This window comes from Micropterus salmoides, unplaced genomic scaffold (assembly GCF_014851395.1).
Source record: "Micropterus salmoides isolate LMB-PRFRI ecotype aquatic unplaced genomic scaffold, ASM1485139v1 Ms_hic_scaffold_21, whole genome shotgun sequence".
Taxonomy (NCBI): domain Eukaryota; kingdom Metazoa; phylum Chordata; class Actinopteri; order Centrarchiformes; family Centrarchidae; genus Micropterus; species Micropterus salmoides.
The window spans coordinates 9,109,870-9,135,788 of record NW_024041262.1 but is presented as its reverse complement, the minus strand read 5'-3'; the positions used below and the strand labels follow the sequence as shown (position 1 = coordinate 9,135,788).

General features: G+C 40.3%; 1 protein-coding gene across 1 annotated transcript in view; it reads left to right on the top strand.

The window, feature by feature from the left end:
* The first annotated feature begins 8,159 nt into the window (after positions 1-8,159).
* Positions 8,160-25,919, top strand: part of mrtfab (myocardin related transcription factor Ab) — a 41,048-nt gene continuing 23,288 nt past the window's right edge. The window contains exons 1-3 of the mRNA XM_038735286.1: positions 8,160-8,178; positions 8,592-8,653; positions 12,754-12,939. Coding sequence (XP_038591214.1) covers positions 12,816-12,939 — 124 coding nt within the window. The 5' untranslated portion in view covers positions 8,160-8,178; positions 8,592-8,653; positions 12,754-12,815. The remainder of the gene's footprint in view (positions 8,179-8,591; positions 8,654-12,753; positions 12,940-25,919) is intronic.

Genomic DNA, 25,919 nt, shown 5'->3' with positions numbered 1-25,919 from the left:
TTATATTATTTAAGTAAAAGTGCTGCTGATGGAATAAAATTGTGTATAGTAGCTTTTTCCATAAAACACAGTTAAGTAGTAAAAGGAAGTTTTGTTTAGCTCAAAGGACTTTGCTCAAGAGATTCAAGTTATTATCACTTTATTATCACACCAAGAAATCAAGAATCTGGAAAAAGAGAATGGTTAACAATATTGCAAAAAAGAATGAAAACAAATTGATTATTAAAATTGTTGCTGGTTAATTATCTGACCAAGCAGTGAATTACTTAGTCTATTCAGCTTTATGCAAGATGTGCCTTGTTTTGTGTCTGTTGAATGAAGATGTTTACTGTTTTTATGCATGCATGATTAATAATTGTTGATGTAGGAGAAAGCAGGTAGGTTTTTGACATACACGCTGTTTGAATAGGAGTTTTTACTACAATGAAGACACATTGTGTCCATTTTGCTCTAAACCCAAGAAGCTGTACATTGAACACTTATTTCATGTTGGATTTGAAACATGGAGATAAGTGCATTTATTATTATACTTATCATGAAGAAAAGGACAATGGAAACATGACATGAGTTCCCACTGTCTCCTTTCTGTAGACTTCTCTCCAAGTTAAGTAAATCAATTGAATCAGACATTGGAAAGGATAGGATATCAGAGATAGAGATGACAGTTCTTGTGTGGACCTTATAGTGTCTGAATGTTTTGCATCTAGTTTTAATAGCAGCTCCAACTCTATCCATAATACAGTGATCGTAAAACTTTGAATAATAGCCCTGGCTTTTATTTGCTAAAATCACTGCATTGACCCTGCCTATATTTGGGACAGGCCTTTTAATTCCTTTTGCACAAAATTGAAACTAATATGGAACAGTTTATTTATTTCAAACAGAATAATACTTGTGTAAAAATTATTAAATAATATCAAATACACGTCAATCATTCATTCATTGATCTAGCTACGACAGACAGCTAATGAGCTTTTATTTTGAAGTAACATCACGACAACAACACGGTGCAGGATGAGAGAAGTTAGCAGACAGACAGAGATGGACTTCCGTTGACAGGATTCACAACTTGGATTCATTTTTATGAAAGGTTTTGATTCTTTTGATGGGTGGACCCTTACAGACTAAAGGAATATAAATAATCAGGGAAGGACACATTCGGACTTAAGAGCGTCTTAACGAGTGCTTCTAAGGTAACGGTAGTCATCACTTTTTTCCTGTCCTCTCTTGTACCAGGCAGGTTACACCAGTAAATCTACAAGAATTAGACTTTAGGGCTTGTTTCCCTTAAATGAACTGAACTATGAATTGTGGAGAATCTAACCGATCTAACGATGTGTAGTATGTTCATACGGACCGCGGGGTTTAAGAGGTTTTATACATCCAAAGAACTTGGATGTATACTAGACCAGACGTTAAATTGAGGCAGGCGTTTATTTGTCTAAATATGTTCCCACACCAGACCAGTAAACGGGATTGGCATGCAGCTATTTGGGCTATTAATTTAAGTTTTACGGTAGTTTAACTACAATTAATATGGCAGGAAGAGGTTTTATTCTCAGAAGAACTCATCTCTATACAAAGCCATACATTCCCCTCTAAAGGTATTGGAACAGTAAGGCAAATTCCTTTGTTTTAGTTGTTCACTGAAGACATTTGGGTTCAAGATCAAAAGATGAGTATGAGACAAGAGTTCAGAATCTCATTTCCTGGTATTTACATCTAGCTGTGTTAAACAACTCAGGAGCTACCACCCTTTGTTTGAACCCACCCATTTTTCAAGTGAGCAAAACTATTGGAACATGTGACTGACAGATGTTTCTTGTTGCCCAGGTGTTGCATTTTAGGTTGATTGTCCAAACATTAAACAGCTCTGCATAACTAGTCTAAGTTTTCATCCTTGGTTCAAACATATAAAGACTGCATTTCCTGTTAAAGAGGATAAACCAACATGAAGACCAGAGAGCTGTCTATGGGAGAAAAGCAAGCCATTGTCAAGCTGAGAAAAGAAGGAAAATCAACCAGAGCCATTGGACAAACATTGGGCATAACAAGCACAACTATTTGGAATGTGCTGGGGAAAAAAGAAACTACTGGTGTACTGAGCAACAGACGTCCAACAGGTCGGCCAAGGAAAACAACAGTAGTTGATGACAGAAATATCGTGAGAGCTGTGAAGAAAACCCCTAAAACATCAGTAAGTGACATCACCAACGACCTCCACAGTGCAGGGTGAAGATATCACAATCCACTGTTGAAAGAAGACTCAGAGCAGAAATATAGAGGCAACACCACAAGATGCAAACCACTCATCAGCAGGAAGAATCGAAAGGCCAGACTGAAATTTGCAAAGAAGTACAGAGATGAGCTGCAAACGTTCAGGAACACAATCTGATGGACTGATTAATCTTAACCAAGATTAATCTCTAGTAAAGTGATGGAAAGGCCAAAATGTGGAGAAAGTAAGGAACTTCTTCTGATCCGAAGCACACAAGCTCATCTGTGAAGCATGGTAGAGGTAATTTCATGGCTTGAGCGTGCATGGCTGCTTCTGGAACAGGCTCATTAATATTTATTGATGATGTAACTGATGATGGTAGCAGCAGAATGAATTCAGACGTGGACAGAAACATTTTGTCTGCCAATTTACGGAGAAACGCGTTGAAACTAATGGGGAGGAAGTTTATCATGCAGCAGGACAATGACCCTAAGCACACTGCCAACAAAACAAAGGACTTCATCAGGTGGAAAAACTGAAAGGTTTTAGACTGTCAATTACCTGACCTTAACCCAACAGATCATGCATTTCACCTCCTTGTGGGCAGTGTTCCAGTGGTCCGGCCACTAGTGTAGTGCTCTATAGAGTTCACATTATGGTGAACACGGCCACGACTGGTCCTCTTCCGAAAGATCCTAAAAGACGTAACACTGGTTAGAAAAGACTGATAGGTGTGAAGCTTTATAGTGCATTAACCCCACAGCACATGCACATACAGTCCAAAACACGTGCACACAAACACTACAGCAACTTACCTGTGCACAACCTCCCTGTAGCAAACAGATGGAGTTCCCTCCTCTGTATAATACCCTCTGTCCTGCAGGCGGAAACTTCTTCTCAGCATGACACAGCCACACACTCTTTACTACTTTCAGTATGAACAATAAAACTGACATTAATGGCAGCTGGAAAATTGCCAAGAGTAAGCCTTGTAATATAATTTATTTGTAATTTATTAAATGTACACATGGGGGCGTTGGTGCCTCAGTTGGTAGAGTGTGCACCCTATGTACTGGGCTGAGTCATTGCTGCAGCGGCCACTCTGTGGTCCTTTGCTGGGTGTATCCTCTTTCTCTCTATCTTCCCTGTTTCCAGATGCTATCCTACTCTCAAATAAAAGCCCAACAAATAGACAGCTAGAAGGTACACAACACTATCATATTAAATTTAATTAAAACAATGATGTGACACAAAGCATTAATATTGACATGTCAGCTGACTGGTACTCCCTGATCTTTACAGTATTGCTCTGTTCATGATAGGCATCAGTATATATACTTAATATTCAGAGAGTGAGTGAGAGGGAGCAAAATCAAGGCTTAAAGCAGTTAACTCTCAAGTTTGATTAAATGTGCACACGTTTATGTCAAGTGTGAAGTCTGCAGCTCTGCTGGTAACTTGCCGCTTATTTCTACTGTGCAACAAATGAATCCCTGATTAAGAATTATTCAGAATCAAATGAAGTTTTTTTTTCCTAATCAGAGGAAACAATCATATCACATCTAAAAGGTGCAAAGAGGCTGAAATCTGCAGCTCTGATGTCTGATTGTTCAGCTGTGATGAACGATTCTATTAGCGTCATGATGATTCTATAGTGAGGTCGTGGAACATTCTGTATGATTCTATAGTGAGGTCGTGGAACATTCTATATGATTCTATAGTGAGGTTGTGGAACATTCTATATGATTCTATAGTGAGGTCGTGGAACATTATATGATTCTATAGTGAGGTCGTGGAACATTATATGATTCTATTGTGAGGTCGTGGAACATTATATGATTCTATAGTGAGGTCGTGGAACATTATATGATTCTATAGTGAGGTCGTGGAACATTATATGATTCTATTGTGAGGTCGTGGAACATTATATGATTCTATAGTGAGGTCGTGGAACATTATATGATTCTATAGTGAGGTCGTGGAACATTCTATATGTAAATTAGGTTTAAATAACAGATTAAACTGATTGATTTAAATAAATTTGTGATTTATTTGCTCAGACACATTGTCAATAAAGTTTTAATCACTTGTGTTATGGTGAAGTCAGGTACTATACATCAACTTTAACGCTCAAGCCAAACATAAAGAAAACCATTAAAATAACATTTTTTTAAATAAGTCGGACCTCGTCTCTGATTTATTGTGAATTATGTAACCAAAGTTTAAAAATCCCAGCTGTTTACAGTTTTGGTAACTCTATAGAATACATTGTAATTCTTCCCAATTTACAGTGTAATATTTTGTACTAACTTACCAGGACAGTACGTACGGATTGGTACAAGGGAACAAGTTAGGGAATAACAATCTACATGTGGGCCTATTAGCCTTTATGTTAGTGTGTATGATGTGACATAAAAAACATACAAAATGGCATGGCAAAATCTGTTATCGTCAAATGCAAATTAGGAACATTTAACCATTTCATCCAAGACACTTTTATACAACACAGGGGGGACTTTCTAACATAACCATTAGGATTTTCTTACCAAATTAATGTTTGACTTTGCAGCAGCATCATGTCCCACCAGGGTTTCACAAACTAGAACAGAATGAAGTAACAATAAGACAAAAGCAGGAAAAGCAACAGAAATTGTTATCATGTGTTGATTTTTCAGACAAAATTGAGTTTATTTACCAAATATCTTGCTTTAAAACACATCAGTTTGTGAAGTGAACATAGAAGGTGGCAGCAGTTGGTACCTGTAACACCAGTTGGAACAGCCCGACAGGCAGATGATGATGATTACTCGAATGTTAATGTCGCTCAAACAAGTTTGGCAGTACAAACTGACTTTGTCTGTGTGTTTCCCCAGAGATATCTGCCCTTAGCCCTGAAGAGGACAGATCCAACTGAAGTACCACATTCATGTGAATAAGCCAACTTGACTGAAAGGAAACAGTTTTACCTTTTGATGAAAATCAGTCGCACTTTTTGTTTAGAGGCCATCTTGAGGCAGAATCTAAGAAATGTTGTAATTTCAGGTTCAGTAACAGATCAAAGGTCTCTGTCAGCCAGATTAAAGAGATGACAGCTGAATGGAAATCCAAGGGCGACACACAGTAGACACAGTTCGCTGACAAAGTTGTTAGCTGTAGCCTTTTAGTCTGTCCAATATGTGGAATGCCATTTCCGATAAGCTGCGCTGGATATTGGGTCTCAAGACCTGCTGTAGTGAACATTTTAATTGAAATCTGCATTACTTGTCTGTAGGGATGGGGATCAATACCCAATTCTAAAAGGATCCGGTTCCAAAATTTCTCAAAACCTAAAAATCAATAAGGTCCGAGCTTATCGAGGCTAGTGGGTCGAGCGTCAAATCTGATTTACCTTGAAACACACAAGAAAACTAATGTTTTTAGTGATGTCAGATTTTGAGTTTATATAGTGACTTTGCTGTTGTAAACATTAATGTTGCTGCTCTAGAAACAACATTTAGTTGTATTAAAAATATTAAATTCTAATCCTATAATTCATTTAAAAACAACCATGAAGCTAATATGCACACACAATATTTGTTTATTTATCGTAAGTCATATGTCATCTCTAACAATTTTATTGCACATTGAATATTTTCCTCATACCGTGCAGGCCTACCTCATGACCGTTGGGTCTGGTTTTACCAAATAACCGTCACCAAATAATAGTAAAGTATCACTCGTGGTATCGTTAAAGAATCGGATTGTTAAGCAGTCTCAATAAGGGTATCAATATCAATAAAAATGATCGATCCCCATTCCTACTTATGTACCTGGCATCTTCTTCCTGAGGCTTTGAAAATAAAAAAATATCCTAAGAATATGTGTTTTCTCTTGAGCAGCGGATGAATACTGTAGTATTGGATATTATAATAATTAGTTTGACATAACAGCTTACAAAATATTGCTTCAAACATTAAAATAGAACAGAACAAATTTGGGGCTAAAATCACCTGGTAGTCAATTAATTTTGTAACACCATGTCTTCAATTTGAGCAATTTAAGTATTGAAAGGTTTCATATGCTGCGGAAGACATTCCTGTGCCAAAGACACCACATCCCAGTGGCTCCAAGGACTACAGACCTGTGGCATTGACCTCACACATAATAAAGACTGTGGAGAGACTGGTACTGGAACAGCAGCGGCCTATGGTCAGACCTCTCCTGGACCTTCTTCAGTTCCAGTACCACCTACCTAACTCCTATTGGGAGGTGAGGATGCTGTTATTTTCCTGCTCAACCGTATCTACGCATACACCGTGAGGGTCATGTTTTTTTTTACTTCTCCAGTGCTTTCAACACCATTTGGACAACCCTACTGGGTGAGAAGCTGGCAGCTATGGAAAAACACTGCTATCATATTGCTATCCTGTGGTATGCTGAGGGCAGCAGGTTCAGGGGAGGAGATGCTAATAGACAATAAACTAATCCAAAATGCCAGTGACATTGTGGGTGGGTGGAGCAGGAGCTGTGGCATCAGAGAGGAGAATGCTGTCCAAGCTACATGTCATCTTCATACAGTCTAGGGTCATCTTGGACATTGGCTCCCACCCATTCCATGCATGCTGGTCAAACAGGAATATTTCTGATTCTCATTTTAACTAACTATGTAGCATAATTCTTCCTAATACTTTTATGTTGTTGGTTTATACCAAGTGGGAGAAGGCAAACTACAACAAATGGTGCACAGGTCCACCAATATTTCTACATGCAAAATTGTGTTTTACACAAAAATAAGTAGGCCTATAGATGTAATGTAGTATCAAGTGTATAAGAGTGTATAGTTTTCCTTTTTTGCATCTACCACAGAGTTTATGTTTTTATTCAATATATATTTTAATCGCCTCCACATTTAGTCAATAAAAATACAGTAAGTCAATACTTAGCATGAAACAGTAAATAATACACTAACAGAAGATCAGTGGGATGGGATGGAGCAATGGATAAGACACCTGCCTTTGCTATGAGAGACCTGGCTTCAATCCCCCACTGTGACCCGTTCTCCAGAGGTGTGCAACCTCTGACATGTATAGCAATTGTAAGTCCCCTTGGATAAAAGCGTCAGCTAAATGTAAGATCGATATATTATAACATTCAACTGTAAGGATGATGGTGCATTAAAATCGTTACCTGGTTATGTCATTAAAGTAATTAGACATATTAACAAACACGTTTAATCGATTTAGAAATCTGTACAAACAATCACTATTTGCTGCTTCTATTGGCTGTTTGGAAAGATGATAAGTAAGGCAAGACCTACAGTCTATGGGAAAGACCATGATCTGCGTGCACTCAGTGATAAACAAACCTGTAGCTCTGGCCTGCTGAAGTACATGTAGTTGGACACTAGATGGAGACAGAGACGGTGCAGGGGAATGTATGGAGTTTAACGTGCTTTATGGAATGTATTTTTTCCTTTTCTTTAAGTTATATATACATATTATATTAGAGAGTATATATAGTGTTATGGCTGATATATGTGGACATGCCTCCGCTGTACTATCTCCTGTTACAGAGGGAAAACATTAGTAGTAAACTGGTGGAAAAGGTGTTGTGAAGGAAGTGGGTCTTTGCGTCCCACGCAGAGGAGGGTTTTCCGGTTAAAGTTTCCTTTGTGATTCGGAAGTGGCGATGTGATGCCAAAGCCGTTTATCCTTAAAGAAACAACATACAAGTGGCGACCATGAAACGTAAGCGTAAATATATATACATGAAAGAGATAGCGTCACGGCATTAGCTAGTTTCCCTATCAAAGAAGACCGCAACGTGACAGTGACGAAGTACGCTCGACAGCTAGCTAGCGGTTGGGGGTAATGGCTGGCAGACATGGCTTGCTAACGGTAGCTTGCTAACTTAGGGTGTCTGGCTGTCTGCAGTCAACAGGGATGGCGAAATGTTTCATATGTAGCTGGCATCAGCAATAAGTACGGCATTATATTCTATTGGTAACCCTTAGTGTGCATGATGTCGTTTGTGTGCGATTATACATAGTAGCTTCACTTAAACTTGCGTTTAAACTGTTATGGTGAACTATCCACCTAGACGTGCTAACAATAGCTTAGCATGTCTGTGTTTTGGACAGTGACAGCTGTAGGCTGCTGCCCCATGACTTCTGTGGAAAGGCCTCCTGCAACATGGATTCGTCTAGCTCAAATTGTCAGTTGTCATTATTCTTTTTTAACCTCTTTTACTCCACAGTGGCCTTTTTTGCACATATCCTGGTAACACAATCCGTAGAGTCATGGACCAGAATAGAGACATGGGTTTGGCAGGAAAAGAGATAAGATAACTAGAGATTCTCTGCTAAAGCTTTGCTGTTTGTATTTTCTTCATTTAGAGCCGTTCAAAGCTCTGCCCTGCTGAAATGGGAAAACGCCCCTTCAAGATTTACTGAAACAGGTAAGCAACACGCCTGTTTTCCTTCCAGCCTACTTTATTACCAGGCCAAGTGGGAACCACATCCTTTACCTTGCTCCTTCTGGTAACTGGAAAGGTGTTGTAATTCTTGGTATTGGTTTTCCTGCCTCTGATTATGGAAAAGAAAAAGTGTCAGGATGTATGTGCCTGTGCTATTGTGATACATATCTGAAAGGCTGGTGTGGGCGTGTAGAGAGGAATGCTTTAGTGCTGTCTCTCTTCAGTGCATTGCACCAGAGCAGTACATGCTGCATGTTTGAACAGCAGCCCTCTGTTGGGAAAGTAAGGGTGAAGCAACTGATGCTGCAGCAAGCTTCACTGTAAACACCATATATTTGAAATGGCCGGTTCCAGGTGACTGTAAAGTCCCGGGCCCTGTTAAGACAGATTAGTGAGGCATCACTGTATACACGGCAGAGATAGAAAGTCACACATACTTTTCTGGTGTCTTGTTGACAGGAGGTGCGCATCTCAAAGTGATGTGAGATCACACACTTTGTGTTGAAGCCACAAAAATATGATGTGGCAGTCACATCACGGTAGCTTGCACCGTTATAAAGCATACAGCGTCTCCTTCTGTAGATGCTAGTTATGCATTATCCAGTGTTATGTGCCGTCTAATTTCTCCCCAGAGATCTTTTGCCATACTGCATCAGTCTGACCCCTAACTTGTGATTAAACGCTGCATTTTGGCATCAGTCTGTCACATTGTCATGTTATTTCCTTCCCTTTCTAAACCAGTTTCACAGTTTGTTTTTCTCTGTCTGAGTAGAAAGGCTTGTGACTCCCTTAGCTAGATTGTTTTGGGTGTTAACATCTATAACGTGATTTCACGTTGTAATATGATGTGGCTAAAATGTGCCTGCAAAACTCATGTCTGTATGTTTTTGCTGCTGAATTGGAGCTTTTCTCTTGTAAGTAATATTATTCAGGGAAAAGTTCTCGTATCACTGCTTGTGAGTAGATAACATTTTACACTTGAAAACTTGGACTTTTTTGTTAAAAAATATAGCTTTCAACAAAAAAACATGTTCCTTAAAGTAAGGTATCAAAAAATATTGTTTTTGCATCGACACCAAAACTCAGATATCACATTTGCACAAGTAGGCTATAATATAAAGTTCACACTCCCTAAAGGCTAGAAAACATTGAGAAATCTAACTTCTGTATTCTGTTTTTAAGTCCAGTTTTAAGAATGCAAATTTAGGAAGTATATAAAAGAAGCCTATTACATGTATTCTGTTAAATCTACTTCTTATATCTCTGTTTAATTTTTTTTAAAGCATTGTATGTTATTCAAACAAATAATGCAAAGTATCTTAAAAGTCTGACATGATAAAACTCACAGACATCATGAGGCCGGCGACATCAAGCCCACATTTAGTGTGTCATGGTTAGTGTGCTGCTATTCAGACATGTGTGCTCTGGCATTTGATTGTGAGAGAGAAGAGTGACATCTCAGACAACACTGCCTCATTGTTTTCAGGCCCGCTGTGCAGCAACGACAGAATCCCCATCAGAACCCCACGGTTAGAAAACACATATTTGCAGCGACGGCAAGACAGAGATCAACACACCACACAGCAGCAGGCATGCATTTGTCAACAACCATTAGTGATGCGCACCCAAGACACTGTTTAGTCCAGAGGAGTGTTTAATGAGAACCAGTTACACCAGACTTACTCCAGTAAATCAGGAAAGTCTGTTATGTAAAGTGGGATTAAATACATTTGACCTGGGTTACAGTGGATACATATCCCTCCAGACTAGTCTAACCTTAGACAGGTTTGTGTTTATGTTCAGCATAACCAGTTTGTATAGGTACCTGCCAGTCTGAAACACAACGTTCCTCAGCAGCAGTCACTTATTACTGCTGTACCTGATCGTTTGTCTGTGCTTAACTACTACACATGTCAACATTTTTACATAATTTGTATCATTTTAATGTTTAATGTAAGTAGGGCTGGGCTATATTTCAATATTTAATCATATTTCTCAACGGATATTTTGGTATTTTAAAACCTGGCCCCTATTTTCACATATTTCCTCCTTTCCATGATCTTGTCAGACTCCTGGTATAACAGTCAGAGCCTGTCACTGAGGAAAAATAAGCACTTTTTGATTGGCGTAATTTCCCCGAAGGAATACGTTTAAGCCATCTGCTGCACGGATTCCAAAACCTTTTGTACCTACTAGTCCTTTCAACACCAAAATATGTGAAAATAGGTTTAAAAATACTGAAATTATTAAAATGTTATTGTTCAGCAATTTCCTTTACTCCAAATTAATAGCAGGCCTTCCTCACAGAAGAAAGTTTGACATGTCACAGTAGGAAAAGCACAGCTGTAAATAAAATAATTAATAATGGCTGAATTCCATTTAGCTGCTTTGGGTTCAGGGTCCTTGTATTGTGCATGTTGAATAGAACAGAGCCCTCGTTAATATTAGTAACACCTGTGGTTTTCGAGTTTCAACAAGTCAAAATGTCTGCTGTGAATGGTCCTTTTCTAAACGATGTTAGATCAGTACATTAATGAGCCCATAATGACCTGATTACAAGGAGAGGGCTGCAGCAAGCTCACTGTCTGTACTCACTAGTGGTCTGTAATGTGCTGCCAAAGGTTCTCTATGGCTTTGTTTGTGTCAGTCTTCATATACATTTAAAATGTGTTGCTGTATGACCGTCAAAATCAAAAATGTCTCTTTAAGTCTCCATCTTGAGGCTTGAGTTAGTCTAAATTGCGTGAATGGAGCTGTTGAACTCACTCAAGTCAGGCTTTTCACAGCAACACCTAATCACTAAATCCACATCTGAGAAGTTTTGAGGTGAGAAATCAACTGTGTAGATTTAGAATATTGACAGTTTTGTGTGGCAGCGGGGGAAGCCGCACATCTTTTTACAGCTGTCTGTATGAAAGAATTCCAGCTTTGAGGGTAAGTTGATAGATGGGTTAAATGTATGTAAATCACTATGAGATTGTTGAGAAGTAAAAGATAAAAAATATCCACAAATAGAGTCCTGTCGTTCTAAAGCAGAAGCCACAGCAACAGTTGTAAATGCTCAAACATGCAAATCCCTCTCTGATGACAGATTTAATCACCTAGCCTACAGCCCTGTATTCTTCCTCTTTCCCCAGCTGTTTGTGTGTGAGGGAGACAGAAAAAGGCAGTCAGACGAAAATAGATACACTCAGTTTCCGGGACTAGCCATTTGGCTTGTTGTAACCTGTAAAAGTGCCCCGGGTACTTTATCTTTATTCCATCCATGGCTTTGAGTGCTCAACTCTGATCGCCCAGTAAAAATAATCAGATTTAGTACATTTCCAAAAAAAAAAACATAACAATTTAATGGAATCTTTTTTAAATTATGACTTTTTGGCTTCTAACAATTATAAAAACAAGATAATCGATATAAAACAATTATTGTGCCATTTTGTCTTGTGTTATAAATCACCCATCGTGGGACGGGTTAAATGCAGAAGCACAGTGCATGTACCTCCAGAAAGTACAAACTGACTTAGGGTGGTGGTGCAGTCCAAGGTGACAGTAGAAGCTTATTTTCCTAGTTCCATCCATGCATTTCTGAGATGTATGTGAACTGGCAAATGGTTAGAAAGACACTACACAATGAAAATACCATAGGATGTCTATAAATGTTGTTGACTGCGATGCTGTGATAACTTTGATGTTTGCCGTTTTGCATCAAAGACGAGCGACATTAGCCAGCAAGCGTATGTGCTCGATAGCTAGAGCATAAGCTGCTTACCTGGCAGATAATAAAATGCCAACTCTGCATTAACACTGAAGTTTTTCTAAGTCTAAATTCTCAGAGCCCTTTAAATGGTGCACCGATGTTCTAAATTAGATATCGAGATCATAAACCAATCCACAGCACGTGGTGGATTTCATACTTAACAGTGATTTGTGATATCGGGCTGTATAAATGTTTTGGCAGAGAATCAGTGAAACATGACCGATGGCACCTTTAGATTAAGAAGTTTATTCTTTGTAGCTGTTGTCTTAACATCACATGGAGCCTTTTGATGAGTCACTAAACTTTTGATGTCCTATTTTTACTACAGGTCTCTCCATCACCCTGGCAACGCTACACCCACAGAAAGGGGAGGAGCCAAGTCCTGGCAGCATGGAAGTCGCCGGGACGCCAGGCTTGGTCTCGAGCCCTCAGAGCGAGGCAGTGACCAGTGAGCTTCAGGAGCTGTCCCTTCAACCTGCTCCCAACCCGCTGCCTCTACAGGAGAGAAAGAATGGTGAGGCTGTGTTGCATGCACACTTTTTGTTAATTCAGTCGCCACATTTAATCCCACATTTTGAGTATTTGGTTTTGGATGGGTTCGTCAGAGAAACCGTCATGCAGTCATTGCAAGTAAAATGTTAGAGCTACTGTTGACCACAAGTGTTGGTATGAAGGGGCAAATTATTACTGGCCTGGTAGCTTCCCTGTATAAACTGCTGTACAATGTTTTGGCTTTCCACATAATCCCTTCATCATCATTTTTTTTTGATGCAGAGCTATTTTTAACTTGAACACTGCTTTAGGCAGACAAATATGAAAACTGTATTTACATACCGAAATGGGCAAGTAGTGTACTGTAATGTTTTCAGGTTGTTTTTCCTTCTTTTTTGCTCGGTCAAATTATATTGTGCATTACAGTTAGCAAAGACCACTTTGCTTCTCAGCCTGTCAAACCTAAATTCTTGCAAAAGTGATAGTCTGTCCCTACACACTGTCCCACACAATATAATTCACCTGCAGCTCTCCACTACAGCAATCATGTTTATAGTTTCTGATCAAAGGCTTTATAATTAGGTTTTGTTTTGTAGACATATGGGGTACATTGTGTAAATGTTGTGCATGTTGCCCTTTTGACCTACTACTTGACTCATGGCTTTCACCACAAGTTTAAAATTATTTTGTAAAGCAGACTTACCAGAACACAGACAAAATACATTTTTCCACTCGTGTCCTCTTGCAGCTCCAAACTGTTTACTGGCGATAGGGACAGAGCTGCTGGGTGAATATAGTGGAAACCCATCGCTTTGCAGACCAACACTCTTGCTGAATATTTTGCGGTAGCGATACTCATCCTTCACAGAGGTGGCCAATTTCCAACATAAATTCCTCTAAGCTAAAAAAGTGTGTACCGAGAACCTGTTACATAAGTGAGGCTGAGTAGAAATTGGGGGAAAAAACACTTAACTGAGAGGCAGAAGTTAAATGTCTTGTGTGTCTTTACATCTTGCTCGTTTGTCTTCACAGACAAAGCTTACCTCACCGCAGAGGGTGTTAAAGAGAGAGAGTCATTGTTCATGTGCTGAGGTGAAACTGTGTACTCGTGTGTGTGTGGGGGGGGGGGGGCGTTGCGGTGAGCAGGGAAGTCTCCAGAAAGAAGGGAGTGAAGAAGCTGCTGTGCTTAATTGGCTTTATCCTCTGCGCTGACCTCTTGTTACAGTAGATTAGACCGTACTGCACGTTTGCTGTGTAAGACTATAAGGCCTTTTTTGTGTCTGGAGTTAGCTTAGAGCTTAAAGAACTTGGCTTTCTGTGCAGAGTGACATGCAGGAGATTCCTTTAGTTTGAAGCAGCATGGAAAAGTTGACTTGCATTTATGTATTTGGTTTGTTTAGGTTCACACAGCCAAATTACGTATAAATGAAGCTCACAAGCAGTCAAATGCAGCTTGTTTATTGGACAGTCTAGGTAAGTCTGGGTAATGTGTTGCCTTTGGTGACAGGGCTTTAAATAAATGTGATTCAAGTCTTTGGAAGTTGAGCAGCCTATGTCTGCTATCAAGAAGATGTACAACATCGGTCTCCTTAAACACGTAAAGCCTGCGTTGAGGTTGTTTTCTGTCAGCAGTTCCGATGATGTCATCACATCTAAAATAAACAACCCACCACAACTGGGTTGATAAAAGACCAAGACAAGCATTTTCAGTTGACTAGGTGCAGCTATGTAGTGCGATGTGAGTTCAAATAGCATCTCACTGCACCAGGTTCTTCTAAACATATGTAGTGACAATGTACCCTCAGTTTTAAGCCAAAACTAAGCCTAATAATTGCACACATGAAAGTTGGTATACTTGCATGTGCTACTTAATGTCTTCAATAACACAAAACTTCCAAATGTTTCCATTAAGTTAATTTGTTACATAAGAAGAGATATCTGAGCATTGGTCAGACCTGGCTTAGTCTAAGTGTTACTTAAACACATACATGCAGCTTGCATTATCAGAGGAGTCAACCACATTGTTCTCAGCTGGGCGTTGGCCACCCGGTTTTGTTGAGAAACAGTTGCTTGACCTGCTGTTGATTTGTCAGGAGAGGAAGGTTGGGCAAGGTTGGGCCAATAAATGATTTACCATCTTTAGGGGGGGTCCAACGGTGGCAGAGAATAATGAACAATAACACATAATAACACAAGTTGAGGCACAGTACAGCTAGCTTTAACAATACATTGCCAGTAGAAATAATAAAAACAAGAAACTGTATTTTAAACAATGTTTACATCATTTCAGAAATGTTTAGCACAAGTGATAAGCAGTCACAGGACCATGTTTACCTCACAGAAACACACAAAGACACACACGCTCACACCGCCTCGGGCCACCACTCCCAAATTTAAACAACCCTTGCTCTTGTTGGCCCATTTCTTACACACTCAATTCTACTAGCCAGAAGCAGACATGTTGCTGCAGGCACTACTGCAGCTAATCTAACATGAAGATGCTTTCAGAGCACTGGGGAGACACATCGCATGTGATTGCATGTGCCTTTTCTATATGCATACATTTGTTGGCAGTGAAACAGAATGGAATGCCCACATAATAATGCTTATCAGAGATGTATCTCTCACACCAGGTTATGCAACATGTTTATTGCACAAGGTTCCTTCCTCAGTCATGGACAAGCGCTGGGAGATTTATTGTTAAACACACACACACGTATTTATATATAGAGAGAAGTGACATGATTTTGAGGATGAGGATCAGAGACAGATGTCCATATGCGTGAGTGTGTGGATGTTTGTATATATGTGAGAGTCGGCTTTGATTTGAGGCATGATGGCTGAAACAACAAAGAATGACCTTAAAAGCAATTTACATTTCCTGTCTTCCCTGTCACACTTGCCTCTGAATTGTTCCCCAGCAAACAAAAGCATTGGCGCTATGATAATGTGACTAGCTCCTCCACCTCAGAACGTTGAGGTGGAGGAGCTAGTTTGAGTGTCAGAGTGTGGGCTGCAACAACAGCAGAAGAAGAAGGAGGAAAGGGAAGAAGAGAGGAGGGGGAGGTCATGTCTGAAATGGCAGTATTGCATAACTCCTCAGACAGGGAACAGAAGGAAAGCGAGGGAAAATGGAAAGCTAGAAAGGAGGGGGAGTGTTACTGGTACTTGAGGAGGTGAAGCTTGGCACCAGCTTGTTTTTGTTCTTTTTCAATTTTTACTTCTAAATTGGCAGAGAAAGTGCAGAGGAGTGACCAAAAGTTTTACAAGTACATGGGAGCAGGAGTGAAACAGAGGTGTAGCCACAGCTGTGTGGACCTTGCTGTTTTCCAAGGAGCAATAAGGGACAGACACAGACCAACACACGCCCTCTCTGTCGGGGCATGCACTCACTTGTAGACAGAGATTCAAAAGAAAGGGAATGTGAGGTGCACTGCTACCTGTGGAGTACCAGCTGCAAGTGTTTAACGTGGCTTTTCTGTTGCTGGACCTCCTCAGCCTTCTACCGCTGTTGTTTTTTCCTACACTGTCTTTGTGCTCGTGTCGGGAGTATGAATCGTTAAAACGTGCCGGGAGGGTGAAGCTTCCCTTGAGCCTGTTGCAGAGGGATATGACTATCCAGTCAGGTAAAGTCCATTTGTGTACACTGTCTTCTGCTTTCGTGTCTTTGTGTGTCTTTAAGAAGTGGTGACAGTGATTGAAAGTTACCTGTAAAGTCTACCTGAAGGCAAACTTTGCTGAATACAGATGTGGTGTGAGCCGTTGCATGTTTCAGTAAATGTTAGGTATAGCCTGTAGACACTGTAGTCTCAAGTGGTGGTGTACTTATTTGCGTGGGAATGGTCGCTCTGCAGCAAAAATGTACTGACTAACTTTAAACATTATTTTGGTTGGACACATATATTTGTCACATGCAATCATATAAAGTACAATCCCTTGTAGTTTTATTGGAAGCTTGCATAATGAGGTGGTACTGTAGATTTTAACTGCAGCTACAAAGGGAAAAATCTATTAAAAGAGGAATTAAACCAAAAACTTCCAGTTACTGAATCAGTTAATGATGTGATGTGGAGCCTGTACACTGCAAAAACAGTTCTTTCGTAAGTCTGAATAAGTGGCACGTTGACCATACAGCAGGTAAATGTAGTTTTCAGGGTCCCCAGAACAAAGGGGATCAGGCGGGCCACTCTTCTGTGAAGAATTGGCCAAGTGAGGGTGTTGAGCCGGTGGAAAGGTGTGGTTGGTGAATTGGTCTCTTCTCAGCATTTGACAGCCCCCCCTTCATTCAATGCAGCTGTCAACTGTCCAGCCAAGGCACCGCTGCTCCCTGTGGACTGACTGCAGGCCAGGGTCCAGACAGGGCTGCAGAGTAGGAGGTTGTGCTGCGTTCCAGACAACTCGGAACTCGAACATTTCCGACGGCCTGCTACATAAAGTACAATCAAACGCCACCTACTTGTGAAATTGGGGCAAATCCATCTATCCCAACTTCATGAAGAAGCAGTTGTCTGATGTCACACAACAATTGCAACAGCCATGGAAGTACACATTGCAAATGGTAAACCATCAACTAAAAGGCAATGTAAAGTATATTTGCCCTTATTTAATTAAAATAGTATATTCTGTCATATAGTAAAATCTGTTCTGCATGTAAATTGATGTTAAAATATGTTGCCAGTGTTTCGGTAGCTGGTTATGGTAAACCATCTCTGAAAGTCATCTTCTCTGCACAAATGTTATTCAGGAAATGTTTTTAAAAAATGTGAGAACATAAGGAAATACCCAACACTTACTAACTTTTGCAGATTACCCATTGATGTAGCCAGACGAAAACGTACTTAACAAGTAATGTATGTTCATGTCACATTGGCACCATGCACCTGGAATTCTTGGAGGTCGGAAGTTGGACATTTAAACTCAAGAGTAGGTAAGAGGCGCACAGAATGATCCGCTCATTTCAGTCAGAACAGATTGTTCCAGATGGACTGTGACTACTGCTGCTGAGACTAAAAAGTGTAAAATAAATGGAAAATGCAATGAGGCAGTGTTTTATGTGTGCCAGCACTGTCCTCCAAAAAGCTTGAACTCTGATTTTTAATCATGTGCCACTGTGACTTGAGAGTCTGCAGGTTTTTGTTCCAACCAAACACTGCGGCAGCTGATTCCATTGATTACTGCACCTACAACTAGAGAGGGGTGCTAATCAAACAAATCAGCTGCCGTAGTGTGTGGCTTACATTGAAAACCTGCAGACTTTGTGTTGCAGAAACATGGAAAAGTTCAAATGAACTTGTTCAAACAACACGTATCATAATCTGACTTCACAGACTTTTGGTCTTTAAACAAGATACCAGTTAGGACCATCAGCTAGGTTGTCACCCGGTGCTCAGGTTTAGCAAGAATGACGTGGCATGACTGGATACCTTTTAGAAAGTGGTCAAGAAAAGAACAGAGACTGGGACTATGTGGCTAAATGTTGGGTGAGGAGCCGATAGACTCAAACTAAACTTCCATCAGTGATGTTTGGGATTTGGTTGCCTACATCATTCTTGTAAACATAAGAAGATAAGCATCACATCCCTTTTCGTCCCCACCCTAGCATAATGACAATAGATTGGCTGTAGCTTAGACTGCAATGGTGTGTGTGTGTGTGTGTGTTGGTGGTGTGGTGCTTGACGGGCGCCAGAAATGATCAGTTTGCCATAAAAAATTAGACATGCTAATGTAATCTGAACCCACACAGACGGATGCTTTGCTGTTGGGCAATATATAAGATACAATAGCAAGATATGTAGCCTAACATGGTGTAGCTTAGCCAAGCAGTGATTCAGGGAGGCTGATGGTACTATTATGTAACACACTGGGAGGCTGCCAGCAGCAGAGGCCCCGCAGCACTCTTGTCAGGCTGAGAGTAGGAGGAGAGAGGAGAGGAACCAATGAGCTAGAGAGACTGAGAGATAGCAAGAAAGAGGAGGAATAAGCATGGATAGAAAGGAAGAGAATTTAGAAAAGTAAAGTTACAGTACCATAAAAAAGTAGTGGACAGAAGGAAGGAAGGGGGAGTGAGGGAGAGTTAGGTTGCAATCCAAACACACGGCTGCAGTAAACACAATCCAGCTGCATGTCTCCTTCCCTATGTGCCAGTGACTCTGTCATGACATTAGATAATCTCCATATTCCCAGGAAAATCATAAACAAAAAAATGTCCCATCAAAATTAATAAACCGATCCCGGGTGGTAAAATGAAATACAAACAATTGGGGCACAACAAATAAATTGACAACCAAATTAACATAAGATGAACATAAAATGATTTTGTTTTGTGTTTTTCACCCATACTAACCGAGTTTGAGTGCATACATTTGCTTGAAACAAATTGGAACTTTTGTGGTGGGGCATATTTGAACTACAGCACAAATTTCAGCCTTCCAGTAATGAAACAGGCCGATTCGAAACAACACGAGACCAAATGTTGTAGTTTTTGGTGACTGTCAACAGCTTTCAGTCTAATAAACATACAGGCAGAAACATATTTCTGCAACTGATGCAAGGTTTGTGAGAGGCCAAAATCTTAAATGTGTCGAGCACACACCCACAGACATACGAATGACTCACCAGCACACACATACACAGACACACAAACACACTTCGCAACTCATGTCAGTGGGGACCTGGACGTGCAGTTACAGGCTTTGGTAGCCTTCCATTTTCCCACTGTGTCCAAACAGCACGGTATTTCAACAAGCACTAACACACTCGCATCTTTGATTTGTGATCCAATAAATTCCTGTTAGATAATGAGAAGTGTGAGAGTGTGGCCAAACAGCCTCACTCAGATCTGTAGCCTAAAGCTAAAGAAAAGCACTTCATCAGCTTTGTAGGTACGCTCGTAGCAGCGAGAACATGGTGCCTTCACACACCCACAGTTACAAGCCCACTCATGTACCTCAGTGATCTTTCAAGACACACACACATACACACCTTTTAACATGCAGTACTTCAGGGCAGGCACAATCTTAAAACATGCAGTGAGGATCAGCTGAGCATGGATAGCGGACTTTTCCTCTACTCGTAGTTTTTACAGTACAAGGCAGATTTAATCATCATATTACAACAGGGTTGTGAAATGTATTGCAGTTTGCGACTCCCTTCTGCTACATAGCAGACAATAGACAGTATATCAATCATAAAATGGTAAACTTCAAACTATATTGCATGGAGCAGTACTGAGGATGAATTTGAATTAGAGTTTAAAAGTTTAGGGGGGAAAAGCTGCCCTGCAGTCTGTTGGTACGACAGCAGATTCTTCTGTTATCTTTTCCCAGAAGGGAGCTGGTTGAACAGGCTGGGGCTGGGGTGGGTGCTGTCCTTTAGTATCCTCTGGGCTCTGCTTAACAACTGGCATGTTATTTATACTTTTCTTACTAATGATGGTTTAAGTCACTGCATCTACCAGCAGGAGACCATGGTTGAATTTCAGCGTAACGTAACGAGTTGCCGTCAACTTGAGTAACGCTCACTTCACCTGTATTTTGTGTACTCCGCTCCGTGTGTGTGTGTGTGTGTGTGTGTGTGTGTGTGTGTGTGTGCTAAGCCCATCCACAGTCAACCTACGGGAAGCATCGCACTGCTGTCATCCTCTTGTGTTTTAAGATGCAATTTAATGTTGTTAATGTTGGATTACTACTTCTTATTTCATGGGCTGAAAAATTAGGCATTTGAATACTGATTTGGACGTTGATTACCATGGCAGTGGCAGAAGCTTCGAAGTGGTCAGCCCTTTAAATCGTGGCCAAAGTTTCAAAAAATGAGGTTACAGTCACAGAACTACAATATAGGACTGGAAAAGCAGTATAATAGGTCTCCTTTAATGAAGTGTGATTTTGTAGCATACCTACTCTACTATTCTGCTTTTAAAACCAACTTCACCAAACATCATACACTACAAAACCTCTACTTAACCTCTACTAAAATATGTGTTTCAGGGGTGTAGTCATGCACACACAGTTAAAAGTTCCTGCTGTGACAGGTACAAACCTGGTTGCTGCGCGAACGCTCAAACACACAAACAGAAGACATTTATGCTTTAGTTGTTTTAGTCTGTGCCTCGTCTCTAACTCGGCTTGCTGTGGTGTTTCTGAATAATACAACAGCCGTTAGCCTGTGACTCACCTTCTAACACCAAGTGTAGCACACGTTAGCTGATGAATGTAGTAGAAGTCACTGTGAGCTGACAGGACTCTTGTTCTGTCATTAGAATGACTCCGATGCCGAGTCATGTGCTGGAGAAAATTCTGGTCTTGATGACAGCGTGAGGTGGAGGCAATGTGGGCTATAGCTTTCCAGTACATACTTTAATCAGGCTATATGTGAAACATATTTCATGATTAATTAATATTGTAGGGTCCGACAAGGTCAGAAGAAAAAACAGTATAACATGAAGCATCTAATTTTGATAAACATCAGATCGACCTTAAAAGTAACTGAATAGATTTGGTAGTTTTGATGACAAAGTAGGTGTGAGACTGGAGCTGGCTCTCTCACACTGTTGATAGCGGTAGATAGCATCCACAGTGTCACCAGACTCCAGAGATTTCAGGGAAAACTCAGCGGGCTCGGCTCTTGTCTCATCAGTTTGTCACTCGCTTCCTCTGAGAACATGGCCACCAGTGTGTGTGCCCACTGTCTCAGCAAACGAAATAGCACACCTGCACCTGGATTGAACGCATGACAAAACAAGTCATCTTGGAAGCAGAGATAGAGAACACAGGTGTGTACAGTACGATTTTCTATGACACTGTCGCATGTGCACGTCATTTAGCGTCAGCGTCTCACTTAAAAAGAGATCAGATAGAAACCTGTGTCCCCATTAAAGGTCAATGTCTAATAAAAACCCTGTCATTTTGGTCTCAAGCAAATTAGCAGCTTTTATTAGATGTTATACAGTAACAGAAAGAGGAGAGGGGAGGGGAAGGCAAGAAGAACCAGCCTATAAAATTCAAACAACCTAAAGGAAAACCTTAGCAAGAAGGCACACATACATTATCAAAAAGACTTCCTCATGTCCAGGCAAAAAACACCCTCTCTGTCCCATTCTTCTGTAGTACTGATTTTGAAACCAGCCATGAAGGAGAAAAGAAAGCAGTGTTTCCTCTGTGAGCAGGGCAAGAGGTTACAAGGTCCGTTGCATTAAAAATGATTTTCAGATGTTCGAGTTATGTAACGGTCTGTTAGAAAGCCGTCATCACTGCACAGGGAGCACCTCTCCCTGGCTCTGGTACTCTGTTTTTCCCTCTTTCTCAGCCTCTATTTCTCAATGAAAATCTCATTTTGCTGAACACGACCTCCCCTCCCCTCCATGCCTTCAGTCCTTTCTGTGTTATAGTGAACTATCATGTTACGAGATGCTAACAGCTGACAGCTGGCCTATGCCTCCATGTGTCCTTCAACTGTTTGTTTTACTTTAAAGTGAAATTAAAATAAAGGTAACAAAAAAAGTTAGATGGTACATAAAATTTGTCAAATATTCATACTTAAGGTAACACAGTATGGCCCAGACATCAGTTCAACAAATACAAAAAATGTAAATGTCTTGTTTATCAACATGGGCTTGGATATTAGGTATCTTTGGGAAATATTAAACCTTGTTTTATTACAACTTTTATTTTCACCAAAGTGTAACGGCTGAGATATGTGAACAAAGCAACATCTCTGAAAATAGGTCCAATGAAGTGCGGAGCACGAGCAGCATATAGCTCCATAGAACTGAAAGAACTGTCTTTGAAAATAGGACCCGTTATAACAAACTATAGTTTTCCTTTAACAACAGTCTATATCTCTAGACCCTGGAGCTCTGAACTCTGACAAACTGATTACTCAGGGAAATGAAGCTGAAGTGTAGCATTAGGTCAGCTGGAGATTACATCTCCAGATCTCAGAATTGCTTTATCTGCAAACACCTGCAGAGTTGGCTTACAAGCTTCTGGTGGTGAGTTTCCCTCTTCCAGTACAAACATAGACAGTACAGTAAGTCATTAAGAGCCGGCTTGCTAAAGCACCATTTACTTTAGGGTTTTGTGCCAGATTCCACATCCTTTCCTTACGATTACACACATGGCTGCCATGCAGCTACTGGTCCCCTTAGTGTGAGCGCAGTGGTTTAGATATCATTAACTAAATTCCTCAGACTGTGTCTTTGCAGTTCAGAAATTTCAGTGCATCAAAACTAAGAAATCCTGGTCCTGATGTCAGTGTTGAGTCACTGCCAAATGCAAACAGTGCTGGTAAATTCCACAGCAGAGCGGGTGGGGGGGGAGACCAGGAAGTAAAGGGAAAAAACACCTTCTGTTTTCCCTGCTGGAATGTTAATGGCTGGTCTGACCTGTGGTAGACTGGCGCATGGCCTGGTTGGTTCCTCTGCAGGTCACATTTTGTTGAGTTCATGTGTTTGGTGCATTGTTGTTCCGTGTGTCTTGATGGTAAACTTGCTTGTGAATAGAAGGAAAAGACAAGTGACGAGTGATGCTGGGTATAGTGCCAATATGTTACCCAAGTTTCCGTACAGATAACAGAACAGTACCTTTCCTGATTTCTCAGCTTTTTCATTGAACAGAATATGCCAAAGTGCTCTATGCATCTGCGTTAAATGGAGATTTTTGCCTATAATCCAAAGTTAAAAGGTTCTGAATTTAGATTGGGAAATATCTTGTCAAACATATAAGTACATATACCGAGCTTACACCCAAGCATTTGATGTCAGTTTTGGATACTTGACACATTTTAATAACAAATGCTGACACATTTTGGTCAATACTGAGTTTTACTATTTATTTACTGCCAATATTATAGACTGCCAAGTGTGGCTAAATGTGTCCAGGATCAGTGGTAAGCTTTTCTTTGGCAGGCCATCAAAACAGCTGCTGCCTGGTAGGTGTATTAACACTGATCAGGTTTTAACCATTAGATACAAATTTATTCGCCAGTAATAATAAAGGACATAAATTGTTACCATACCAGTACCATTCTGTTGCAGCCTTGCAAAAACAGTAAGTAAAGAAGATACATTGATTGAGATCTCTCTTTAACCGGATAGAGGCATCAAAAAGCTGAGGTTTATTTGTTGTAAATTAAGGAGGATATGATGAGTTATGATGAATGCCATTAAGGAGGTGAGAAATAACCACAGACATTCACAGTGAATAGACAAGGAGGTGTGAGGGGCGTGTTTGTCCAACATAGATCGTGATCTTACATTTGTTGAGTTCCTGTGTCAACTATAGACCGAACTTTTGGGAGAAAAAGTTTCATATCTGAGAATTTCTCTCCTCCTCATGTGTACACCTGAATTAGGCTTGCCCAGTCTTGTGTGTTAGTGATGACTGGGGGAGGTTAGCGTAAACTTCTAATTGTTGTGGGAGGGTTAATGGAATGTGATGGGGTAATTGTTTTGGGCAGGGCATGTCTGAAGGACAGTCGCTCTGTGCCAAGAGAGTCATGATGTTCCACAAGCAGGGTAGAAAAATAAAATAACATTTAGACTATAGTTCCTTTATTTACTGAACGTCAGCCATTTTATAAGATTAAAAAGCATAATTTGGAGGTCTTGTTGCATTTTTGCAGCTGTTGTTTATGTGTGGGGCTGATGTTTGGGATGCCATACAAGTATTGGTCTGACAGTCCTAAGCAGCCCCCTCCATTTGTATTTGCCTGTTGCCTTTCTTAACAGGATTGTGCTTAAATAGACTTCCTAACAAAAAAAGACAATAACAATCAATCTCCATACCAAACATTAGCAGCTTTAGAGGCCATTTTACAGGAAAACAGCTTTTTATGCCCTCAGTGGTCCAGGTTATAATGACCACCTGGAAGCTGTGGGGGAGATATCCATTCATTTACACATCCACAGGAAGTCTTGGAGACACTTATTTCAGCAAGACCTTCATGCAGTAATTATATCCTGTCTGCTTGCACAGAAAGCAGTGCTTTCTTTTTGTTTAATTCCCAGAACTGTCTTTCTGTGACAAATAAAGACTCCGATAAGGAGGTTCAAGGTCAAATAGCTTCACTGGAATGTTCCCGAAGCCAGAACTTTGAATAATTTCTCTTGTAATAGTTGTGACTAGAATACTGTATACAAACAACATGTAGAAGCATCATATAGTAGTTGTAGTAATAGAAGTAGTAGTTTACATTTTAAACGTTGGCACCCCTCCTGAGATTCAGGCCTGTCATAGTGCATAGTCTTTATGCTGTTTTAGCCATGCTAGCAGCATTTTAAGGTAAGATGCTAAACATGGTCAACGTTACTTCTGCTGAACATCAGCAGGTTAGCCTTATCTTTGTGACATTTAGCTCAAAGCATTGCTGTGCCTAGGTTCAGCCTCACAAAGCCGCATGGCTGTTGGCTCTGAAGGCATACTCATACTAGGCCTGGTTGCCTTGTACCAGGCACGGTATGGATCGCTTAGTGTGAGTACACCCTAAGTTACATCAATAGTTCTGAGACACTTACTGGTTCCTTAAGTGTTCCATAGCTACTAATTCAGGTGTAATCAAGTCATGAGAGGAACATAACTGTACCTCTCACACACAATGGCCACTAAGCCCTAAAACCATAAAAACTTCTGCAAACTTCTGCTTTATCCTGTCAGTCAAGGTAACAATGACATTTATCAAACAACACAGAATTTATACGTTGGTTTTAAGCTGTAAATTGTCGCGCTCTAATTGTGTTTATATTGCCATGGGAGTTGGGGCCCTATGTGCATCGTTATGGAGAAAATGCAGATTGAATCACAAAAGTGAAAATGTTAAAGCATTCAGGATTTTGAGGCATGAAAATGAAAATAAACAGGCATGTGTCTGCGATTTTTTCTTGTTTTTTTTTTTAAAGGAATGTTTAATGGTGTGTGTGTGTGTGTGTGTGTGTGTGTGTGTATTGCTGAGATTGGCTCAACCCCCGCAGCAACATCCTAATCTCAGTGCGTGTTGTCATCTCTGTGT